The sequence below is a fragment of the Camelus bactrianus genome, chromosome 1 (genome assembly GCF_048773025.1).
Source record: "Camelus bactrianus isolate YW-2024 breed Bactrian camel chromosome 1, ASM4877302v1, whole genome shotgun sequence".
NCBI lineage: Eukaryota > Metazoa > Chordata > Mammalia > Artiodactyla > Camelidae > Camelus > Camelus bactrianus.
In genome coordinates, this window is record NC_133539.1 from 71699961 (window position 1) to 71720651 (window position 20691).

Genomic DNA, 20691 nt, shown 5'->3' on the forward strand with positions numbered 1-20691 from the left:
CTATTCTTTACCCATTATCCGTGATTTTCCAAATATAAGCTAACAATTACTTTTAATTCTTTCAACTTCTTCCCTGATTGTGCATACGGTACTTTTATCCTAAAAACAAAATACACGGAGGAGGAACCAACATTTATATTCTCCTCTTCTGTGCCAGGACTGTTCATTCTTCAACATACATCCCATTATCCAATAAGCCTGTAAGGTGAGTACTATGACTACATTTCCTAGAACAAGGAAAATATGGCTCAGAGAGGTTAAATGGCTTTTTGGCAGAGCACTGGCTGGAATCAGATCTGATGAAGCCCACCCACTTTCCAGAGGAATTAAGTACAATGAAAACACCTTTACTTTTTGTGTGTGTGTGTGTTTCTAAGTTTCCATTTTTTTTTAAATTGAAGTAACAGCTTTAATATTTATTATTTAAGATGCATTCTAACTTGCCATTGTGTTTTGATGGCACAATTCAAAGACTAAGCATAAAAAGCTAAGCATTGCTTGTGCTTCTGTAACATATCTTTTCAAAATTGTACTTTTGCTAATGTAAAATCAGACATCGCCTCTATGGTTGATAATGTGCCCCCTCTTTGACACTTGAAATAAAATTTAAGTTCTTTACTCTTGATATTATTACAGGGGTATTTTTGCGACCCAAATCAAAAGAACACTACAGTGAAAATGTTATGGATCACTTTCCAGGAGTTAAAAACTTCTTTGAATAGGTAACACTTTCATGTGGCTCAGATTAAAGTAGATTATATACATATTTATATATATAATTACACATAACTCTATAGGAGTATACAATGAAGTTGCTTTTTACTTGTCCCTAACCCACCATTTCCTCATACACACCAATGTTTTTAGTTTTTTGTTTATCCTTCTAGTTAATTTGTGGGCATACCAGTAAATACACATATTAATTTGTAATTTCCCCCACTTCTTTTTCAAACAACCATTCGAATATATTTAAGATAAGACAAAACAAAAAGGTTTTGGTAAATAAAATTTAATACAACCATAGTCAAGTAATAATGGTTAAGAGACATTTTTACTAGATACAACAACTTTTAAAAAATTAAAGAAAACTATGCACAAAGGATATTTAAACAAGACATATAAGTATTAGTGTGCTGCAACTGAATTGAGAAGAAAGAAATACAAAGCTTTTTTTTTTCCACTGTGAAGACTCTGGAGCCTCTGAAAGCAAATGACATTTGGCTGCCTCAGGTCTGTACAAGTTGTAAAGCACATTATACTCTTGTTCAACTCTGTAATTGTGTTGTCTTAGGTAGCTCCAGAAACTCTCAGTAAGAATTTAAATAAAGAAACCATGGGGAGGGGTGTTGGGGAAGGAAAGAGTAAGAACTTTTTCAAGAAAGATAAGTAAAAGAGCTTGTAGAGGAAAAAAAATAGTACGTAAGAATGGAACAAAAATAAGAAGATTTACTTTTTTGATATTAGATGTAGATACTGCAAATAATGTTTACAAGGGTTTAATCAATGTAAGATAGATGTTTTTCTAAATATCTTAAAAAGCACCTTGGTATCAAACAAAAACCCTCCCAAGTATAATAAAACTCCAAACACTCAACAACCTTTCTTAACATTCTCTTTCTGCCAAGCAACCACATGATTGGTGCTCATTAAAAAAATTAAGAAGAGAAATTTATAGGAAACAAATATGAAACTTATCTAAGATAAGCTTTATTTAGATTGAAAAAATGTTAAAATAGCACTAGAGAACTTAAGGCACATAAACAAATTCAGATGCAGTTATTTTGAAAACATTAAAACAAATTCTTTTCTTTGGAACAATATATAAAATAAGTTATGACTATTGCTATTTTAAAAATTTTTTATGATGATCATCTTTAGCACTAAGTAAATTTAATATCTAAGGCAATCTCACAAATGTAAAACATTCATAAAAAACATTAAAAAAAAGTCTGAAGTATGTTGCAAATGTCTCTGGAATTATCAATTCACACTCCTGGCTCAAGTGGTTTCTGATGCCTAGCATTAGATGTGACAGTAAGTATAGCTAGCTGGTCAAACCTACTGCCTTGAAGGCCAATCAAACTGCCCCATTCTGGTTTCTTGGTATATGAATTTATTTATTTAACTAAAAGGAATAATGGGATGTGGTGATGTAAACCTGGCTTTCAGTATAATGGACAAGAAATCCTAATAAGGCCAAAACTATGTTGAGGTTAACTGGTGTCTTGAGTTTAGGAAAATAAAGGCGGTCCATAGGAAGCCTTTAAGAGACATTATCTTATCACTTGGCACCACATAAGCAGCAATGTCTTCTCTTTAAAAATACGGTCTAGAGTAGAAGATGACTTTTCCACATATAAATCTCAAGAAACCAAAGGCACACACAAACGATTCAACCCCTCTCTTTTCATATATGGGTTCTCACAGCAGTTCTTTAAAAAAAATCTATTGCCATATCCAGACGGCAGGGAAAAAAAACACACCTGGTTTGAATATTGACAAAAGTAGTATAATTGAACCTTTGTCGTTCCTGAGTTTCAAAAAGGGTGTATGACAGTAGAGATACATAAACAATTCATTTTCACTAAGAGGAAATGTGTCAGTCCACAAACACTTTCACCTTTCTAAATATAAAAGAATGAATGTTTAACCACCATCATGTGTGAAGCCCCTTTACCAAATTAAATTTACTCTAGAATCATGAACTGAAGTTAGTTATGGCACTTTAAACACTCCAATTAGGCAAAAAGGACAAGTTAATACCCTCCCTGAGTATTTACATCATTTTTTTCCTTAACACCTGGTTTAAATGGAGTCAATATCTGTATTTCAGTCATCTAGGGAAAAAAGGGTTACTGAAGATACAACAGGCTACCATTTCATACCTGTGCAGTAAAGACAGTGGGAAGAGTAGAGTAGAAAACGAAGGCCTTTTGTTGTAAAAATTAGACCACTTTATAGTTCACTCACATATAGAAACACACGAAAAAGGATTAAAATTCATGAAAAAAGAAACTACTTTTCTGTTGATCCACAAAACATACTTTTAAATTTCCTTCCCACTGAGGTATCATGGCTAGGGTTAGCAAACTTGTATCCACCTCCAATCTGTTTTCTGATCTTGTAAAACTGTATGTATCATATAGATTTTGACTGTATACAAGCCATCATACTAATACTTATCCTGTACTTTCATATGTAAAGAAGTGTTCTTGAAATGCCCAAATTAAAAAAAAAAAACTTCTGGAACTGAATTTAATAAGGTCAGCTCATTTTTACTTTATGTGCCTTTTTCTGATCATCACAAACTGATAAAATTCTTGGTGCTTGTATAAATGTGTGTAGATGAGCATACTATCTATCTACATATATATACATGTATCCTAACCCAAAGGCTTCTATGAGCATCACCCACCAAAAGAAAATCTGTCAACTCTGTGATGACAGTATGAATACAGTCTGACACCAATGTAGTTGATAAATCCCTTTTGATATACTAATTATACTTTAAAGTTCTTTATTATTTTATCAATGCTAACATTACTATTTATCAAAAATCAATAAAGGAAGATAAAGAATTAAAGGAAAGTAAAGTATCAGGTAACTTTAAAAATTGTTACTTTAATTTCATAGGGTTCAAGCTAAGTTCTTGGTGGCCTACTTAATTTATGTAGTTTTAAATTATGTAGAGAAAAAAATTAAACAATATTGGCATGAGGTCTATGTTTAAACAAATTCAGTTTTATGGGATTTCATTTCAAATTTACTACAATAAACACATGAATATTAAAAATAAATGTATAACAAAATACAATAGTTAATACTTTTATAATAGACAAAAATACTAGAATACAAGTTATGTTGAGAAAGTCTTTTTGTGTGAAGTGTCTGTATTTATGGATGGGCATGATCTTACAAATACACATGAAAATAACAAGTATCATTTACATAATCCTCAGCACTTACAAAACACTTTTCTCATACGTTATCTCATATGCCACAAAGAATTTCTGAACTAAATAGGTTCCATTATCTACAAAAGTTTGATGCAGAAATAGATGTTTACTCTAAAATTTAAAACAGTATCCCAATTGTATCTACTATTGCCTTTCAACTAAAATGGTAGAAAACTGTTTTCTAAATTGCTTTGATAATTATCACAAAAAGGTATATACCATTTCATATGATTTGAAAAATAAAAATTCCCTAAAAATTTAAGTTTTTTAGAGTTTTCCTCAGAATTCAGATTCCAGCTAAGCATTAAATTTGATGCCATATAGTTTATTTGAAATCTCTGTATCATTCTAAAATGAGGAAAAAAAAGTAGTTTATCAATGTTAGGTTTTTGATTACTACCTTGGTTTTAACAGAAATCTGGTGACACTATAATCACATATTAGCGTCATTACCCCTATGACAAGGAGTATGTAATCATGATGTGAGATGACAGTAATGCCTGGGAAGTCGAAATACAGCAGGCTACCTGGAACATCCCTAAAATGTTGTAAATTTTATCTGTCCACCCAGAAATAACAATAATCGTCTATGCTGTAGTTTCTGCTATTCCATTTGCCTTAGAAAAAAGTTTTACATTCTTCTCTGAAAACTAGTAAGCTTTATTAAACTGAAACTGAAACATCTAGACAAAGGCAATTTGATGCATAGAAGCTTGAGAATGTTGATCAATGTTTTACACCATGGGTACCAGATGAAAGAGATATTATAGAAGACTGCCAACTACTGCTGTTAGTTTCTTCAGATAGCTAATTAAAAAAAATTATGGACCCACTGAGACAGGTGGTCCCCGCTTTATCCTGTAAGGACAGCTTAACAGTAGAGACTCCCAGGATTATCAGCTGTTCACAAGAAAACAGGGTAACCAGGAAGAGGTCCTCACCCAAAGCACCATACTAATGAGGTCAAACCATACTGGGCTAGGGAGAAAATCTATCCCAGTTTTTCACAAGATAATATTACAAAGTGGATTTCAACTTTTTTTGCCAGGTTCAAGAAAAGGCGCTTCCTTAGAGGATTTAGAGATGATACATAAAGACTTTTGTGAGCCACGGTGGGTCATTTTCCTTTCAATGGTCTTAGGTAGCTTTTTTCTTAGGAAATAATCTGTAATTTTAATCCCCATTTTAGGGGCACCTGCTTTTATATCTCCTCCCTCCTCAAAAATCTTTAATATAAGAAACCAATTCAAAGAATGAAGTCACAATAATTCAGTGTTTTTTGATACTCAAATTGTTGTCATTACATTTTTATCAATTATAGGGAAAAAAAACCCAGTAAAATTAATCATTTTGGATGTATTTTTTAGTGACAAATTTTTAAAACTGATTTTTCCCCTTTAGAATGATTCTAAGCATTATGTGAGTCAACCTAAATGAAGCCTTGTCATGAAATTTTTTCTCTATATATATACATACACACACACATATATGACAAAATAAGGAATATACAGTCTTGCAGATAAACCTACATAAACGAAGAGACCATTCACAAATTCCTAAAAGGTATGCAGGCAGACATTATTTCCTACTTCACATAGGTTTCTTACAAATACAAAGATACACTCTCAAAGCCCAAGCAAAGACACTATTACCTTCAACATATTTTTTTTTTCAATTACAGGAAAGGTTTTATTACAGTTTGAAAGATTGATATTTTGGGGAGAAAGGCACCACAATTATTATTTTTACCTTTTTGTGCATATGGTATAAAGGAAATATGTCAAGTTCCCACTCTGGAGTTTTTAAAACCTCTCATCTTGGATTGGTGTGGCTTCTTGGGTGAGGTATCCTGGCTTTAGAGCTTAAAGCATTTCTCATTGTATCTATGAATAGTCACACATCCGTGATAGGACACTGGCCTGGGCATTGCAGCTACCCCTGTGATGATACTTGTTGCAGGATCATAACAGAGAATAGTGTCTGTAGCTTCTCCATTTTCCCGTCTTCCACCCAGGATATATATTTTACCATTACACACAGACATACCACAGTTTTCCTGTTCAACCAAATTAAAAAAAAAATTAGCTGTTGAAGATAGGGGATTTGGTAGCAAACTGAAAAGTAAAATAAGGCATGCTTTAACACAGTCAAAAAGGAGACATGAAATAAGCTCCCTTTTGCCCAACTCCTGCTCTATATGTGAGTACTAGATAATTTTGCATGGGTGAAGGGAGTGTTAAGATAGAATGTATGTCAGTAATTGGGATCAAGATACGGGAAGTGAAGTGGGGGTGGTGAACTGAGAGAAGAGTTTTAATTATCTTAATAGTAGTTAAACAAAAACATCCTTGAAGAGTATGGCTTGCTTCTCCTATATTACAGGGAAGTGGCTATTACATGACCAAGGGATAGGGACATTATTCATTATATGGGATTACCCACAAATTGAATGAATGAATGAAAGAGCTATAACCAAATTAACAAAGATGTTATTAGAGGCCTTGGCTGGGGCATAGAAACTCCCCAGATAAGATTTTATAGTTAACATTCCACACAATGAGATTCTAAGCTAAATTTTACTCCTGTGTCAATAACTATAATTATTATACAAAACAAATATTCTTGCAAGGATAAGAGTGATTCTTCAAAGAAAGAAATCACACTAAAATTGTCTCACTACTGCATGAATCTGGTTATGCTACAGGTCAATTATTCTTCTATTTACATTTTACTTTAACTCAGAAAGTTATTGATCTTATTTATTATCCTGTTTCCACATAACCAAAAATGAAATGGGTTCTACCAATGAGTACAATAAACATTTTTACTTGATCAGATTTGCTATATAAAAATTTTGCTCTGGTAGAAAAAAATTAAATCTTGGTGGACTAAAATAATAAAGGATAGTATCTTAGGGTCTAAAAGAATTAGGGAGTATTTAAAAATTCTTACATTAGAGTTTATATACACCCAAAATTACTTGCCCCATTATCATGTGAATGACAAACTTTTATGCAGAATACCACCCGTGAATTGTACCAGTTATGTGCTAAACTACAACATTTTTCATCTAAAGCAAAATGAGCTCTTTTTATAAATTCTAAGAGTTCTGAATACAATAAAAAACAACACCCTTAGTTTTTAAGTACATGTTGACTTGTACTACTGAACCTTAAACTCACTTTGATGATGATTCTTAAGCTATATAATTATAGGCTTTTGTTATTAACATCATTTCATAAATAATTCTCAGAATTAAATAAAGCAAGCAACCATGAAAAGAGTTATTCATTCATATCAGGAAATTACTTGTATAATAGTTTATTTCACTCTGAGAATCTGAAGAGTAATGGCAGCTAGTAAGAAAACTAATTTATTAATATATGAAGTTTTAATGTTATTTTTCTGACTTCAATGAAACACAATGAAATGAAATTGTAAAAAATACCCCTCTCCTTATTTTTTATAATGCTTAAATGTTAAAATGCCAACATAAAGAGAAAGAATCAGATTTCTTTTATTATTCTAAACTTCAGTGATATTTTAAATATCTAGTCCACAGAAGAAAGGTTAAAAAAAACAGGGAGTAAAAAAAAAAAACCAAAAAAACCCCCCCACAATTAAAAAAAATATGTTCCTGATGAAAATTAAAAAGCAAAATATGTTTAAAATAGTATGTTGTGGCTTTTGAGAATTATGCAAAGTCCAAAGGCAAGGAAATGGTGAAGTACAGAAAGAGAAAAGGCTGGGTCTATCAGGACTCATTTTTTAGCTCTTTTTTTGGTCATTCACTATTCTAAGCATTAAAAAAAAAAACAAAACACAACCTTTGACTCAAATAGCTGTCTACCATGGTAGGCAAACACTTACAGATGGTTCAAAAATTGCCTATCAATAATATGCACTTAGAGGTACTGGTAATAAGAAAGGACCAGGGGAGAAAAGATAATCCCAGAAATCTCAGTATTTTTTTGCTTCAAGAGATTTGATATGGAATACTAGATTTAGATTTTAATGATCTGTCTTTGTTATAATAAATATACTTCTGATCTAAATGTTCCTTGAAATATCTGAAGTATCAGTCATTGTTTAATTAGGGAAAATGTGCCAAAATGTATGTCCCGTTGTTTTTCCTTAGTTTTACCTCAATCATTTAGTTAAATTTATTCATTATATACCCTGTATTATGCTAGATGCTGGCAATTATCTTCCTAAGCTCTCCTATTGTCTTATACAGTATAGTCAAGTTTTAAATGAACAGTAATTCTTAGCAGAAATGCACTGTGCTTTAAAATATGCACTGTAATAAATCAATAAAGAATAGATTTGGTTAAAAAATTCAGAATTAAGTGTAAACACTCTGTCACACAGGTGAATGTAACAGGGTTCTTATGTGGCAGGGTATACCTCACTTACAGAGTTAGAGACTGTCCTTTCCAGGAGGCCACTGAACTAGAGAAATGTGGTTCATTTTACTTAAATGTGATATAAGAGGGTAGAAGATTATGTTCCCACTACTATGAAGCTTGAGATCCTATTATATCCCTTCCATTGGTTGAGGCAATGTTTCTCTAAATATATTACTAAGTGGAGACTATATACCTCAATGTCAACAACTTTAGAAAAATTGTGTTATACTCAAACTCTAGTCTTTATCCTTATAGTCTATAATTCTTACATATCTTGCATATAAAATTGTCTTAAAATTAGGACCCTCTGTTACTTCACTCTTATTTTACTTCACTATTATTTATTTACTTATTCAATAAATATTTACTGAGCACCAATAAATGCAAGATATATGAGATGAGTTAGAAAATACAGTATCCTAAAGAAGACTGAATTCCAGTATGGAAATAAACAGTTATGTAAGGAAATGTATGACGTCCATAATAGAGGTATAAATGTAGTGACAGAGCAGGAAAAAAAAGATACAAATTCTGAATAGGGCAACCTCAGTTTGTTGTAACTATACCTGGTCCTTGAAAGATGAGTAGAATACAAGTAGAAAAGGTAGAAAAGGTATTAAAGGCTAAGAGGACAGCATAAACCAAGGCAGGAACACACATCATCTGTTATAGCAAATGCAAGCAACAGATACTTAATGTAATTGGGGTAAAGGTGAAGAAAATGAAGCTGGAAAGGCAAGCAGAGGTCAGACAACAGAAAGCATAGAATGAAGTGGAAAAACTTTTGGATTATACTCAGTATGTTTCCAATCAGACGAGAGACATAATTAGATTTGCGGGAAAATAACTGGTGGCAAAATGGGTTAGAGAAGCAAGACATTAGAGAAAGGATCACTGATTAGAATTTGTTGTTTTAAGTTTAGGTAAAAACTGATGAGAAGTTGAATGAAAGCAGGAACCACAGGAATGGAAAAGAATAGGCAAAACTCTTTAAGGACACAGAACTGATATGCTAGACTGAATCAGTTGAAAAGAAAACAAGAAAAATCTAAAAAATTGTGTCCAGGTATGCAACAGAAAAATATATATTAGTAATATATATTAGTCTCTGCCCCTAGTTCCTGACTTAAGAGCTCCTAAATCCCTTGGAATTTCCTGGTTGATGGGAGTGTCTTTTGTTCTAATGAGGTGGCTCTTGGTGGGCTGGTCATCAGAAAGATCAAGCCATAATTAGAAACTTGGAAGATTCACCCCACCCTCCCTTCTCTGGAGAGGAGAGAAGGGCTGGAAATTGAATCAATAACTGATCATGTCTACAGGATTACGCCTCCATAAAAATCCCCAAAGTAAAGGATTTGGAGAGCTTCTAGGTTGGTAAACACATCCATGTCCTAGGAGTGTAGTGCACCTCAAATCCATGAAGACAGAAGGTCCCGTGCTTGGGACTCTTCTGGGCCTTACCCTAGGTACCCCTTTATTCAGCTGTTTATTTGTGTCCTTTATAATATACTTCATTATATAATAAACCTGTGAACTTTAATAGGTGTTTTCCTGAGCAAATTACTGAACCCAAGGAGGGGGTTGTGGAAACCTTGAGTTATAGCTGACTGGTCAGAAGTATTGGTGACAACCTGGGAATTGCGACTGGCATTTGAAGTGGTGACAGTCTTGTAGGACTGAGGCCTTAACTTGTGGAATCTGAAACTAACTTCAGGTAGTGTCAGAACTGAATTGAATTGTCAGACACCAACTGGAGATGGAGAATTGGTTGGTGTGGAAATAAACCCACATATCTGGTGTCAGAAGTGTTGTGAGTAAGGGAGAAACAGTTTTTCCATTCAGTAGGTTGCTTGGAAACAGAAAAAGTAGGCTTGGGGAAGAACGTGAATTGTTTTAAGTTTGAAGTCTTGGAATACCATAGAAAATATCAAATAGGCAGTTTGAAACTTGAGTCTGGTGCACAGGAGAGAGGCTATAATGGAGAGTAATATTTGAAGTCATCAGTACTGAGCAGTAATTGTGATCACTCAGGAATGGAGTATAAACTGGGATGAGGGCAGCAGAAAGAGGCTCAAGGAATACTTGTATTTAAGGGTTGGGTAGAAACAAAAGAGAGAACGTGAATGAGACTCAGGAGATTATTAGTAATGACTATGGGAGTACAACATCTCTAGAGTGGTATAGGTAGAGCCAGACCTCCAGCATCAGCACCATTTCAAGTAGTTTGGTGGTAGAAGGAAAGAGGGTAGAACCCTGAGTCAAAAGGTGGAGGGAAGCCTTTCTGGAGCTGTGGTGGAGGCAGAGTGAAGGTCCAAGCAGGGTGTGGGTGGAGGAAACCCAAGTACAGCCATTTCCTTTATAACAAAAAACAACAAATTATCTAGTTTCTAACCACAGAAGGAAAGAAATCAATTTGGGAGCATTTCTTCTCTTTTGAAATATACAAGAGAGAGGGATAAGGACTGGAGTATGACCTACAAAAGGTCAAGGGGGGAAAAACCCAACAGCCCAAGTGCAATACCAACTTTACCATGGGATTGTGAAGAGTAAGTTATTTCAATAAGACAATTCCTTGGAAGGAGTTCAAAACAAGTATACCATATGCTTTAGGTGGAGTTTCAAAAAATTATGAAATAACTCAAGCATACATGAAATAGATTAACAGTGAAGTTACAGTGTACTCATACTGGTCTTGTACTTGGTCCCACCCAGACTGATTTTTCTTTTGGCCTATTTTATGTTATTACCTGCCGGCTGAATGTATTCTGTACATGCATCCAGTAATCTTCAACTGGGTCGTAACAGTATATTGCCTTGGTCAGTCCACCAGCAACATATATCAGGTTGTTTAAGGATACAGCTGTTATACACCTCTTGGCAATTGGGATAGCTGCACGAAGTAGCCAAGAATTGGTTTCTGGATCATAAGATTGAACCTAAGAATGTATAGAAATATTTAATTAAAATTTCTCAATAAAAATGCAAATTTACTTAATAAAAAGTCTACCAATATGACTAAAAATAAAAACCCATTAATTCAGACTTAAGGGAGGTTAGTTTGAGAGTAAAATATCTGAATATGAAATTCTCAAAAGAAATGCAAGTTTATTACTATCAAGCAGAATTGAGTTACAAACAGGGATTGTTTCCAGGATGAATGGCTACCAGGTTTGCTTAACTTATTTCCATTAAAATTAAGAGACGAGATTTAAAAAAAAAATGTATTATATAGGAGAAGTATGCCTCAATTTGAATACAATTTCTTTACACATTTAGGAACTCCTTTCTTCAAAAGAAAACAAGTGAACCTCAATTCAGTATACTTTGAATTATCACGAATTCTGAACTAATGAATTCTAAATATGTAACATTTGACATTATATTAAAATTTAATTTAGAAAAAGAATTTATTGATTGACAAAATTCAGTTAATTATTGCTAAATGAATTAGGCATTAGACATTTGTTTCCAGAATAAACATGGTATTTTCTGTCATGTCATGATGGCATATATTCTTTTGTCCCAGGAGTTCAATGAACTGTAGCAGCTTTGTGCTATATTTTATTTACATTAGAAAGGTTTCTTTCCTTTTCTTTGTTCTAAAGAATATTTTCAGAGTATGCAGAAAATGACCCAGCTGGAAGCAGTATAATTAGTTATTGTCTCACCCTTTGCTAATTCAATTCCCAATTGTGTTTTGTGTGAATAATTTTTTGATTCTGTAAACTATACCAGAAAAGGTTTTAAAACTGTCTGTTTGTTTATAGTTTATTTTTAAACTTTTTTGGCAGAGGAGGTATTTGTTAATTTATTTATTTTGATGGAGGTACTGGGGATTGAACCCAGGACCTTGTACATGCTAAGCATGCACTCTACCACTGAGCATACCCTCCCCCTCAACAAAACAGTTTATTTAGTACAAGATCTCAACATTGAGATTAGTCTCATTTCAAAAAGACTGAATCACACTTTTTACAGAAAATGTAGGATACATTAAGATCTCACTTTAGTAACTTGTAACTCAGTGTTTTCCCTACAAAATATAAAGTACCAATTTTTAGAAGGCCCCTCACACTAAGAGACCTAACTACCTACTTGATAAACCTTCTGTATTTCTCTTCTAGTGTATGTCATTAGTAATTTCTATAAGACAACAAGGCTTACCTTATCAGAACAAGTATTATCATCAGGTCCTCCACCAATCACAAACAATTTGCCTACACAGCTAGTCACAGCAGGAGAACTCACTGCTTCCTTAAGGGGAGCAACTTCAGTCCATCGATTTGAAAAGGAATCATAACATTCTACGCTGCTAAGTCTGTTTTGCCCATCATAGCCTCCAACAACATATACCTATATGTAAAAAACATGGAAAAATCTTAATTATCAAAAGTTTTAATTTTTAACTAGTTGGCTAAAGAATTAAGGGACCTCTCCCCTTTTTTAAAAGTCTATGGTAACTGTAATAGCAACATACTTAGCTTAGTTTCTGGACCTTTTAAAAGAAATTATCACTCTCTTACCACCACCAAGGAGGCCTTTTAAAACATTTTTTTTTCATAATAGCTCCCTCTGATGAACATTTAATACTACAGATATACTGCATATCTGCTTATGTACTGTATATAAATCTGTGCTTTATACGTGAAACAGTGTAATTTTTTTGCCCCACCAAGAACCAATCTTCACCCTATTAGGGGCAATATTGCTTGCATTGAGAATTACAGGACTTAGCACAAATGCTCACAATCGTGGATGATGAAAATATTCAAATATTATAAAGCAATGAAGCTATGAAACTAAAATATTAGGTAAGGAATTTTTAGACTGTGAAATCTTTGAAGGCAGGGCCTATCTTTTACAATTTAGTCCCTACAGTGCCTAGAAAAGTACCTGATACATAATGAACTCTATACTGTATGTTTCAAAGAACTTTCATGTACATCTTCTTTTCATAAATATAAGGAAGGTAGGCAAATAAATATCTTTCTATAATAGATGAACTAATCAACATGCCATTTATTAAATCACTTATAAGCCAAATAATCCATTAAGCATCATGAGATAAAGAAGAAACTTTTAACCTATAGAAACTCTCCAAGTTTAATATCCACATTCTTTTAATGGACAGCCATCATCAACCCTTCTCTCCCTCCATATCTAATTAACTATTAAGTCCTACTGAGCCTTCTTTCACAGCATCACTCACATCTGTCCCTTCCTTTTGTTTCCCATTGCCACTATCCTACCTTGGGGTCCATATCATTTCATACTTCTCAAGCTCTTGGCCTCCACTCTTGTACTCACTCTTTAAACCACAGATTAATCTTCCTAAAACACTTCATCAACTCCTTTTAATAGTTCAACAGTGAATGCCTAAGGGTCAAGGCTAAACTTTACACACTATCATTCAAGTCTGTCCACAATCTATCTTTCCATGCTCTTCCAAATTTCCTCAGCAGCCAAAACTATTTCAATCTTGCATTTCTCATGTTATTTTAAAACAATCAGTTGGTGGGTCTGTTCTCCCAACATCATGCATCTTAGAGAAGTTAAGTAGCTTATTCAAGGTCACGCAGCTAGAAGGGGTATAGAAACTGCGGTACAACGTACCAATTAAGTATGTAGTTTTGAAGTCAGGAGAGGCAGGGTCCGTATCTAGCTCTGCCACTCAAGTTAAGACCCTGCTTGGGCAGTTTACCTATCCTCTCTGACTCAGTCTTAACTTCCTCAATTTAAAAATGTAGACAATAATAGTACCTACCATACAATGTAATTTTGAGGATTAAACTTTAATACTACTTCTCTGCATGAAGAAACTAAAAATATACGCTGTGAGTCTCAAGATAAAAGGCCTCTAGATTAAGAAAACCTGAGCTTTTGCCCCTGCTTTATCACTTCCTGTGCAACACTGGGCAAACGACTTGATCTCTCTGGACTCAGTTTCTTTGTAAACTGAAAAAGTTACATTAAGCATTCTCTAAGATTCCTTTTTGCTCTGACTATATTCCAAACCATCCTATGTTTCCCTAACAGAGAGCATTTATAACTTTAAATGACTTTATAGGTTTGAATTCAGACTATACTATAATTTTTAGGATAATAGTTTTCCATGAATTGAGTACTTGCTATGTAAGGCAGGAAGGATTCCCTTTATTTCTTGAGTTAGTGCTTCCTGGTTTTGGGTATATTCAAGTCAAAAATACTAACATTTGTCAAATAAATTTGTGTTCATCAATCCATTTATGATATTTGAGACATCAGTGATTTTAATTTGCCTTTGTATGTCCAGATAAAATGACTATAATGTTTTTAGTCAGACCTCATCTCTTTCTAACCCCTTAGTTATTTTAGCTGTCCCTGTCCAGTAATATTTTGTCATTCTTGAGGTATAGCTACCAAAACCATATATAATATAGTAGGTACTAACAAACCAGTGGTTTTTAGAAAATATTCTGTATTAGTATTTTATTTCCATTACATCTATCTCAAGGTCTTCATTATTTCACTGGTGTTGTCGACAGCAGCAGCACACTAGATCAATACCCTTAGGAATTAACAGTAGCTTTCAAACTGTACTTTAGTATTCCATGGACTAGAGATTTCAAGAAGCATCTGTTGGGGGCAAGGGGAGGGAATGAGAACTGATAGAAGGCTGAGTGGGAAGGGTTCCTGGCATCATCTGTTTCAACAAGAGCAGTTCTGCTTTCTCATTGGTGGCTCTAAAATGTCTTCATGGGAGGACTTAAGAGGCAGCAAAGTTTTTAGAAGGGGGTACTAGGGGACTGGTCAAAAATATATGTGGGATACACCCAGTATCTTGTGATAACCAATACTGGAATATAACAAATGAACAAACAAAGCCCTAAAATATGAATCACTAACCTGTACACTTGGAACTAACACAATACTGTAAATCAACTATACTCCAAAAAAAAAAAATGTGCAAGCAAGTGTGCTGTTTTCACTTAGATTGCTCATTAATTTTGAGATGGCTTTCAAGGAGCTGATACAGATGGAGGCACGGAAAGGTTAAAGAGTCCAAGTTAGCCCTTGGTACACTGCTGTATTCTTATCTGTTTTATGTAAGGCTTTTTATATTAGATTTAACTTCAAAGAAGGGTGTAGTTGCTCTTAAAAAGTTTGGAAGCCACTAGTCCACAAGTGATTCTCAAGTTTGTAAGAACAGTGAATGGTTCAGAATCAAATTATTGGTTTTTTTAAATATTCATTAGCTGCAGCCAATAAGAAGTTTGCTTTAAATTATGTTGGTGAGTTTATCTTAACACTTACTTGTTTTGTCCCTACCTGTACAAATAAATAAGATAAAATAATATCACTCTAGATAAATATATCTTGGCCTGACTGCTTGGATTAGACATTGGCTTGTTTTTGTACTTGATGTAACTCCTTCATTTTCCAATGCTTCTCAGGCATTTAGACTCCAGTGGTGCATGAGAAGAGAAATGTGCTGCACTGCTACAAATTCCAAATTGGGAGAACAAAATATCCATTCAAAAGTACAGTGTCAAACTGTTTATATCTTCAGTTTATGTACTGAGGTTAGAAATGGAAGGAAATACAGTCTGAATCCAAAACACCCAGAGGGTGAGTAAAATGAAGGATTCATCTGTGGTATTTATTCTGGACATGTACCAGTAATAAGAATAAAAAGTGGTTTCTCTTACTTTACCAAGGAGGACAGCCATTTTGTGACGCCATCGGCCTTTATTTAGAGAAGCAACTCTGATCCAAATATTTAACTGCGAGTTATAAATCCAGACATCACGGCCATTGATTCTTCCACCTTTAAATGCAAAGCAATGCACATACACTAATATGTATACCACCAAGGGATCTATGCCAAAGGTATAGATAATGAAAACAATGATTTATTCATCCAGCCAAGAATTCGAGGGTTCAACTCAATAAATTAAGCAAGGACCTTCTTAAAGCTAAATAAAAATAGTTCTACAGAGCAGATTTAACTTTGTCAGCTGTTATCTCAAGAAATAATTTTATGCCCCAAATAATAAAAGGCAGATTATGAATTTTACAAGTACGTAAGATTTTTCATTTAGGAGTCAAACAAGAGAAGCACCCAAACAACAGAATTATTCTAGAAAAAATTTTAAAAATCATCCATTTTTTAAAAAGCATACTATTGTACAGTGGTTCAATGTGTAGTAAAATAGTAATCTGCAAAGCTGGTAAAATTATTTAACTAATTAACAAATTTCAGACCATGGATACTGTAGTTATACTTTATATAAGTCTGTCACTTTACTATCTATTTGATTTTAGAGGTAACATTACATATTGTAAAAAAAAAAGTTCAAGTTAAGAATTTTAAGGAAATTTCTATTTCATAAACTTTGGGGAGAATTTCAGTAAACATGGGTGAAGATGCTTAATTCTGAGTATTTTTCACTTTGCACACTTTACTGTTCCTTAAACAAGTAAAACTTTAAAAAATTATGCCATATTCTATATGCATTTGAGAGCACTTAAAATATGGCATGGTTTAAGGCATTTTCTGATGAATCTTTTGAAATCATTCTGCATCATCCTGTGCCTGTTTTTAAGGACAAAAAGTCATTTGTTTTATAATCTGATCTACCTAGAGTGGGTATATCCACTTTCATTGTTTCCTTTTGAGACACTGTTATGGTTTAAAATAGCCGAGCTGTGTTTAAATTAAAAGCAGCTACTGTAATAATTCTTTATTTACCTGAAACAAGAATGTCATTCCTTAGAGCACAGACCGCATACTCTGATTTGGTAAATTCTGGAAGCTTAGCCAAAGACTTCCACTCTCCTGTCACAGGATCATAACACTCAGTGTAGGGAAGATTAAATCCTCCAACTCGTTCACAGCCTCCAACGACAACTATCACCTCAGAATAGCCAGTTGACCTAAAATAATTATTATAAGAATGCACAAATAATAAATTAAAATACACTCAAAATTATTTAAAATTCTAAAAACAAAATGTTGGGTGGTCACTAAAAATGTTAATAGAGTTTATAACAAAGAATGGTAAAGGAAAAAAGCAAGATGAAAAATTGTAAAGAAGGTCTGATCAATAGTATGTAAGTAATGTGTCTGGAGAGAACATACCAAAATGCTAATGACAGTTTTCTCTGAAGTGTGGCTTCCTCCTTTCTATCAACACAAATTTTCAAAATGATGATGGACTACTTTTAGAGTGAAAAAGACAACTTTTAAGAGCACTAAGGGAATACTAAGGTTTACGTTAATCACTGGCTTCTTTTACTTTGTACTTTAAATTTAAGATAGAGACAGGAAAAACCAAAAGCTATCCCAGCCTTTTCTTTTTGTTCCTAAGACTCATGGAAATGAAAAAGTCTTGTAATTGTGTTTTATGGGTGCTACAATTTTAAGTCCCTCAAAGACAAACATAACAATCCCCCTTCTCTTACTTAAATGGGGAGAGCAAAAAGACCACATCAGAAAACTGATTTGTAGCTTTAGTCAATGTGACAGTTTATAACTACACTAGAAAAAAACAAAATTAACCAACATTGCTGTATCCCTTTAACAGAGCTGCTATACTACACTTAATCGCAGCTATTCCAACTAACGTTCACCTGGTCCATGCCAGGCATACCTTTTCCTTTATAAAATCAGAAATACATATTGTAGAAAAGAATTTTGTTCACAGATGCAACAAAAATTACTTTTAGGAACCCAGCAAATTATATAATCCTAACTCATCATAGAGTAAAACAGAAGGACTCAAATATCATCAATAATATTATTTTCAAAATTATTCCAAAATGAAAATATTAAAAGTAAATAGTGGATAGCACCGGACGCTTAGTAGTATAACTAATTTATCCTCCTTTCCTTAGAAGTATTATTTCCTAAAATCTCACTTAAAATACTTCTAAAACAAACCCAGGTGATAGTTTTCAGACTTATCTTATTGATTGAACAAAACCAAAAATTGCTAAATAATGTCACTGGGGTTCAATCACTCCTAATTGTTTTAATAGAAAATCAAGGTAATTACTACATGGAACTTTGATAGAATTTTGCTTTATACTTTACTTATAGCATTTTACTTGTTTTATACTTTCCCTTTGCTTGAACTTGCTTGATTGCTTTTTTCAAGACTTTTTTAGCCCAATGAACATATACTATCTGTTCTGTACCTTGGAACAAGAAGAGAAAACAGCACAAAAAGCTAACAGCTAAAACATTTAGTCCCACTAAATAAAGGCTATGTGTATTTATCTGAAAGGATCAGCAAACTAGTAGTTTTTCCTCCGCTGAAGGTCTTATTTGCAATGAAATGGCTTTTAACTTAATTAGAGACAAGTCTGGTGTTCTCATTAGAGACTAACTCAATAAAATTGTTATTTCTATTTCTTGAGCTTAGAAAAATACTTATCTCAGGCAGGAAAATGATTGCCTTAAAGGAAGTGAGTTGCTGTAACTGATAATGGTGACCAGAATAAAAAGGCAGCCAAGATGATACTATAGAATGAATAAAATTCTGAATACCTATGTAATCTATTTTTTAGAGTGAATGTTACTTTATTTTATTAATCTTTTAAAGTAAAAATTATGATTTTCCACTATTACAAAACAAAAAATATTTGCTGCTTTAGCATACGTCTCATCATTTGTTCCCAGGAAAGTGTGGCAAGCAAATTATTTTTTTTCTACAATGGTAAACATTTAAAGAAAGTCATCATTCTCTTTTATCATAAATTTGAGAAAAGATCAAAGATCACAGTCTTCGATTTATGTAAAAGATAAAATAATTATAACTCCACAGGACATTCTAAACCAAATCAACAAACTGTATAGCAATTACCAGGTTCAGTTAAGAATCTCAAAAGGTAAAATACATGACTTGCTAGCTGAAAACAGACCTTCTTATCATCAATGCGAAATATGCCAGAGAGAGATGAACTGCCAAACTAACTTTTATCAACAAAAAGGGGTCAAAAGGTGATTCTGGTTAATAAGAAAAATAACTGAATATATTAAAAAAAAACACAATAAGAAATGTTTCCATATAGTGAGAAGTTGGAAGGGAAAAAGGAGAGGTGTTAGTGATATAGTCTATTTACCATTCCAAGACTCAAAAATATCTGAAAACTAAGCCATCAAACCAAAATAATGAACTCAAACAGAGATATGAGACTTTTAAGTCCTAAAGAGACTGAATAGCTTTCTACTCTGCAGGATGTGACAGTTACTAAACTCCATGTATTAAGTATATATCAAAAGAGGGGCTTGGTCAGCCCTAGCAGCAATACATAAGTGAATGAACAAATGAATGAAAGAGTAAATAAATAATCACAGACACATTTTTTGTGTCCATTCAAGTTACTGTCTAAAGGAAAAAACCTTGGCTAAGCTAACTTGAACATTACTATTTCTTTGGTAAGAATATTTTATGGTGGGTGAGACCTTCTCAAGCTATACTAGCTGAGAGGACTCTAGTTCTAAAGATCTCCTAGCTCCCTCTGTTTGGATTCCATTCTTGCCAAACAACCTTTGAAAACTCTGGCTTCCCAACTGGTGACTTGCTCATAGTAAGAGAATATGCTGGACAGGTTGACCTAATATCTAGTCTTTTTGACAGTTCCATTTCTTATTGTAAATAAATCTATATAAACTAAAAGATAAGTTAATTGGTCTCTCATAATTAACATTAAATCTGCCCCTAATCTGCCCTTAATAATCTGATCTATTCTTACTGTAGCAAAAAAAAAAAAAAAGTTTCTGAGCCTAGAGGAATCACTGTCATGGTTCATCATTATAAATGACCCCTTAAGAGGCTATGCCAGCCACAAACCTTATGGCTTTGTAAACTTTGTAAGGACAAGTTTCAGCTTGTGTGGTAAGGCTTTCCACCTGAAACTGAACAGGCAGAATGGGTTCTATAAGGGAATGGCTGTACTGATCCAAAGATTCAAAATGTTTACTCTTGAAAATCAGCAGTTAACTAAGAATTTATTATCAGGAACTAATCACAGATATGCTTAAATAGCCACAAAGGTCTTCATCTCACTTACTAGTAAAAAATCAGGAAGAGTTTAAATGTGGGTGGGATGGTTATGTGCTATACTGTAGCTTCATATCAAGAAAATACGTTTACCGTAACAGCAGACTATGAAATAGATTACAACTCTGTGAAAGAAATAATAAGTTCGTAGACAATAAAAGAGAAGAATGAAGTCAAGTGCCACAGTGTTACCTCTTGGAGATAGGAATATAGGTGTTATTTTTTATCTCCAATTAACCATAAATCACTCTATCCCCTCCTCTTTACCTCAAGTTAAGA

The 20691-nt window shown here is 33.4% G+C and overlaps 1 protein-coding gene across 2 annotated transcripts in view; it reads right to left on the minus strand.

Moving 5' to 3' along the window:
• Positions 1-993: 993 nt before the first annotated feature.
• The window catches only part of KLHL24 (kelch like family member 24), a 33545-nt gene continuing 13847 nt past the window's right edge, over positions 994-20691 (minus strand). For both annotated transcript variants that reach the window (XM_074367065.1, XM_045511310.2), the window contains exons 4-8: positions 17097-17281; positions 16054-16172; positions 12530-12718; positions 11113-11301; positions 994-6012 (exon numbers count right to left, since the gene is read on the minus strand). In XM_074367065.1, the coding sequence (XP_074223166.1) occupies positions 5812-6012; positions 11113-11301; positions 12530-12718; positions 16054-16172; positions 17097-17281 (883 nt within the window). In that variant the 3' untranslated portion in view covers positions 994-5811. The remainder of the gene's footprint in view (positions 6013-11112; positions 11302-12529; positions 12719-16053; positions 16173-17096; positions 17282-20691) is intronic.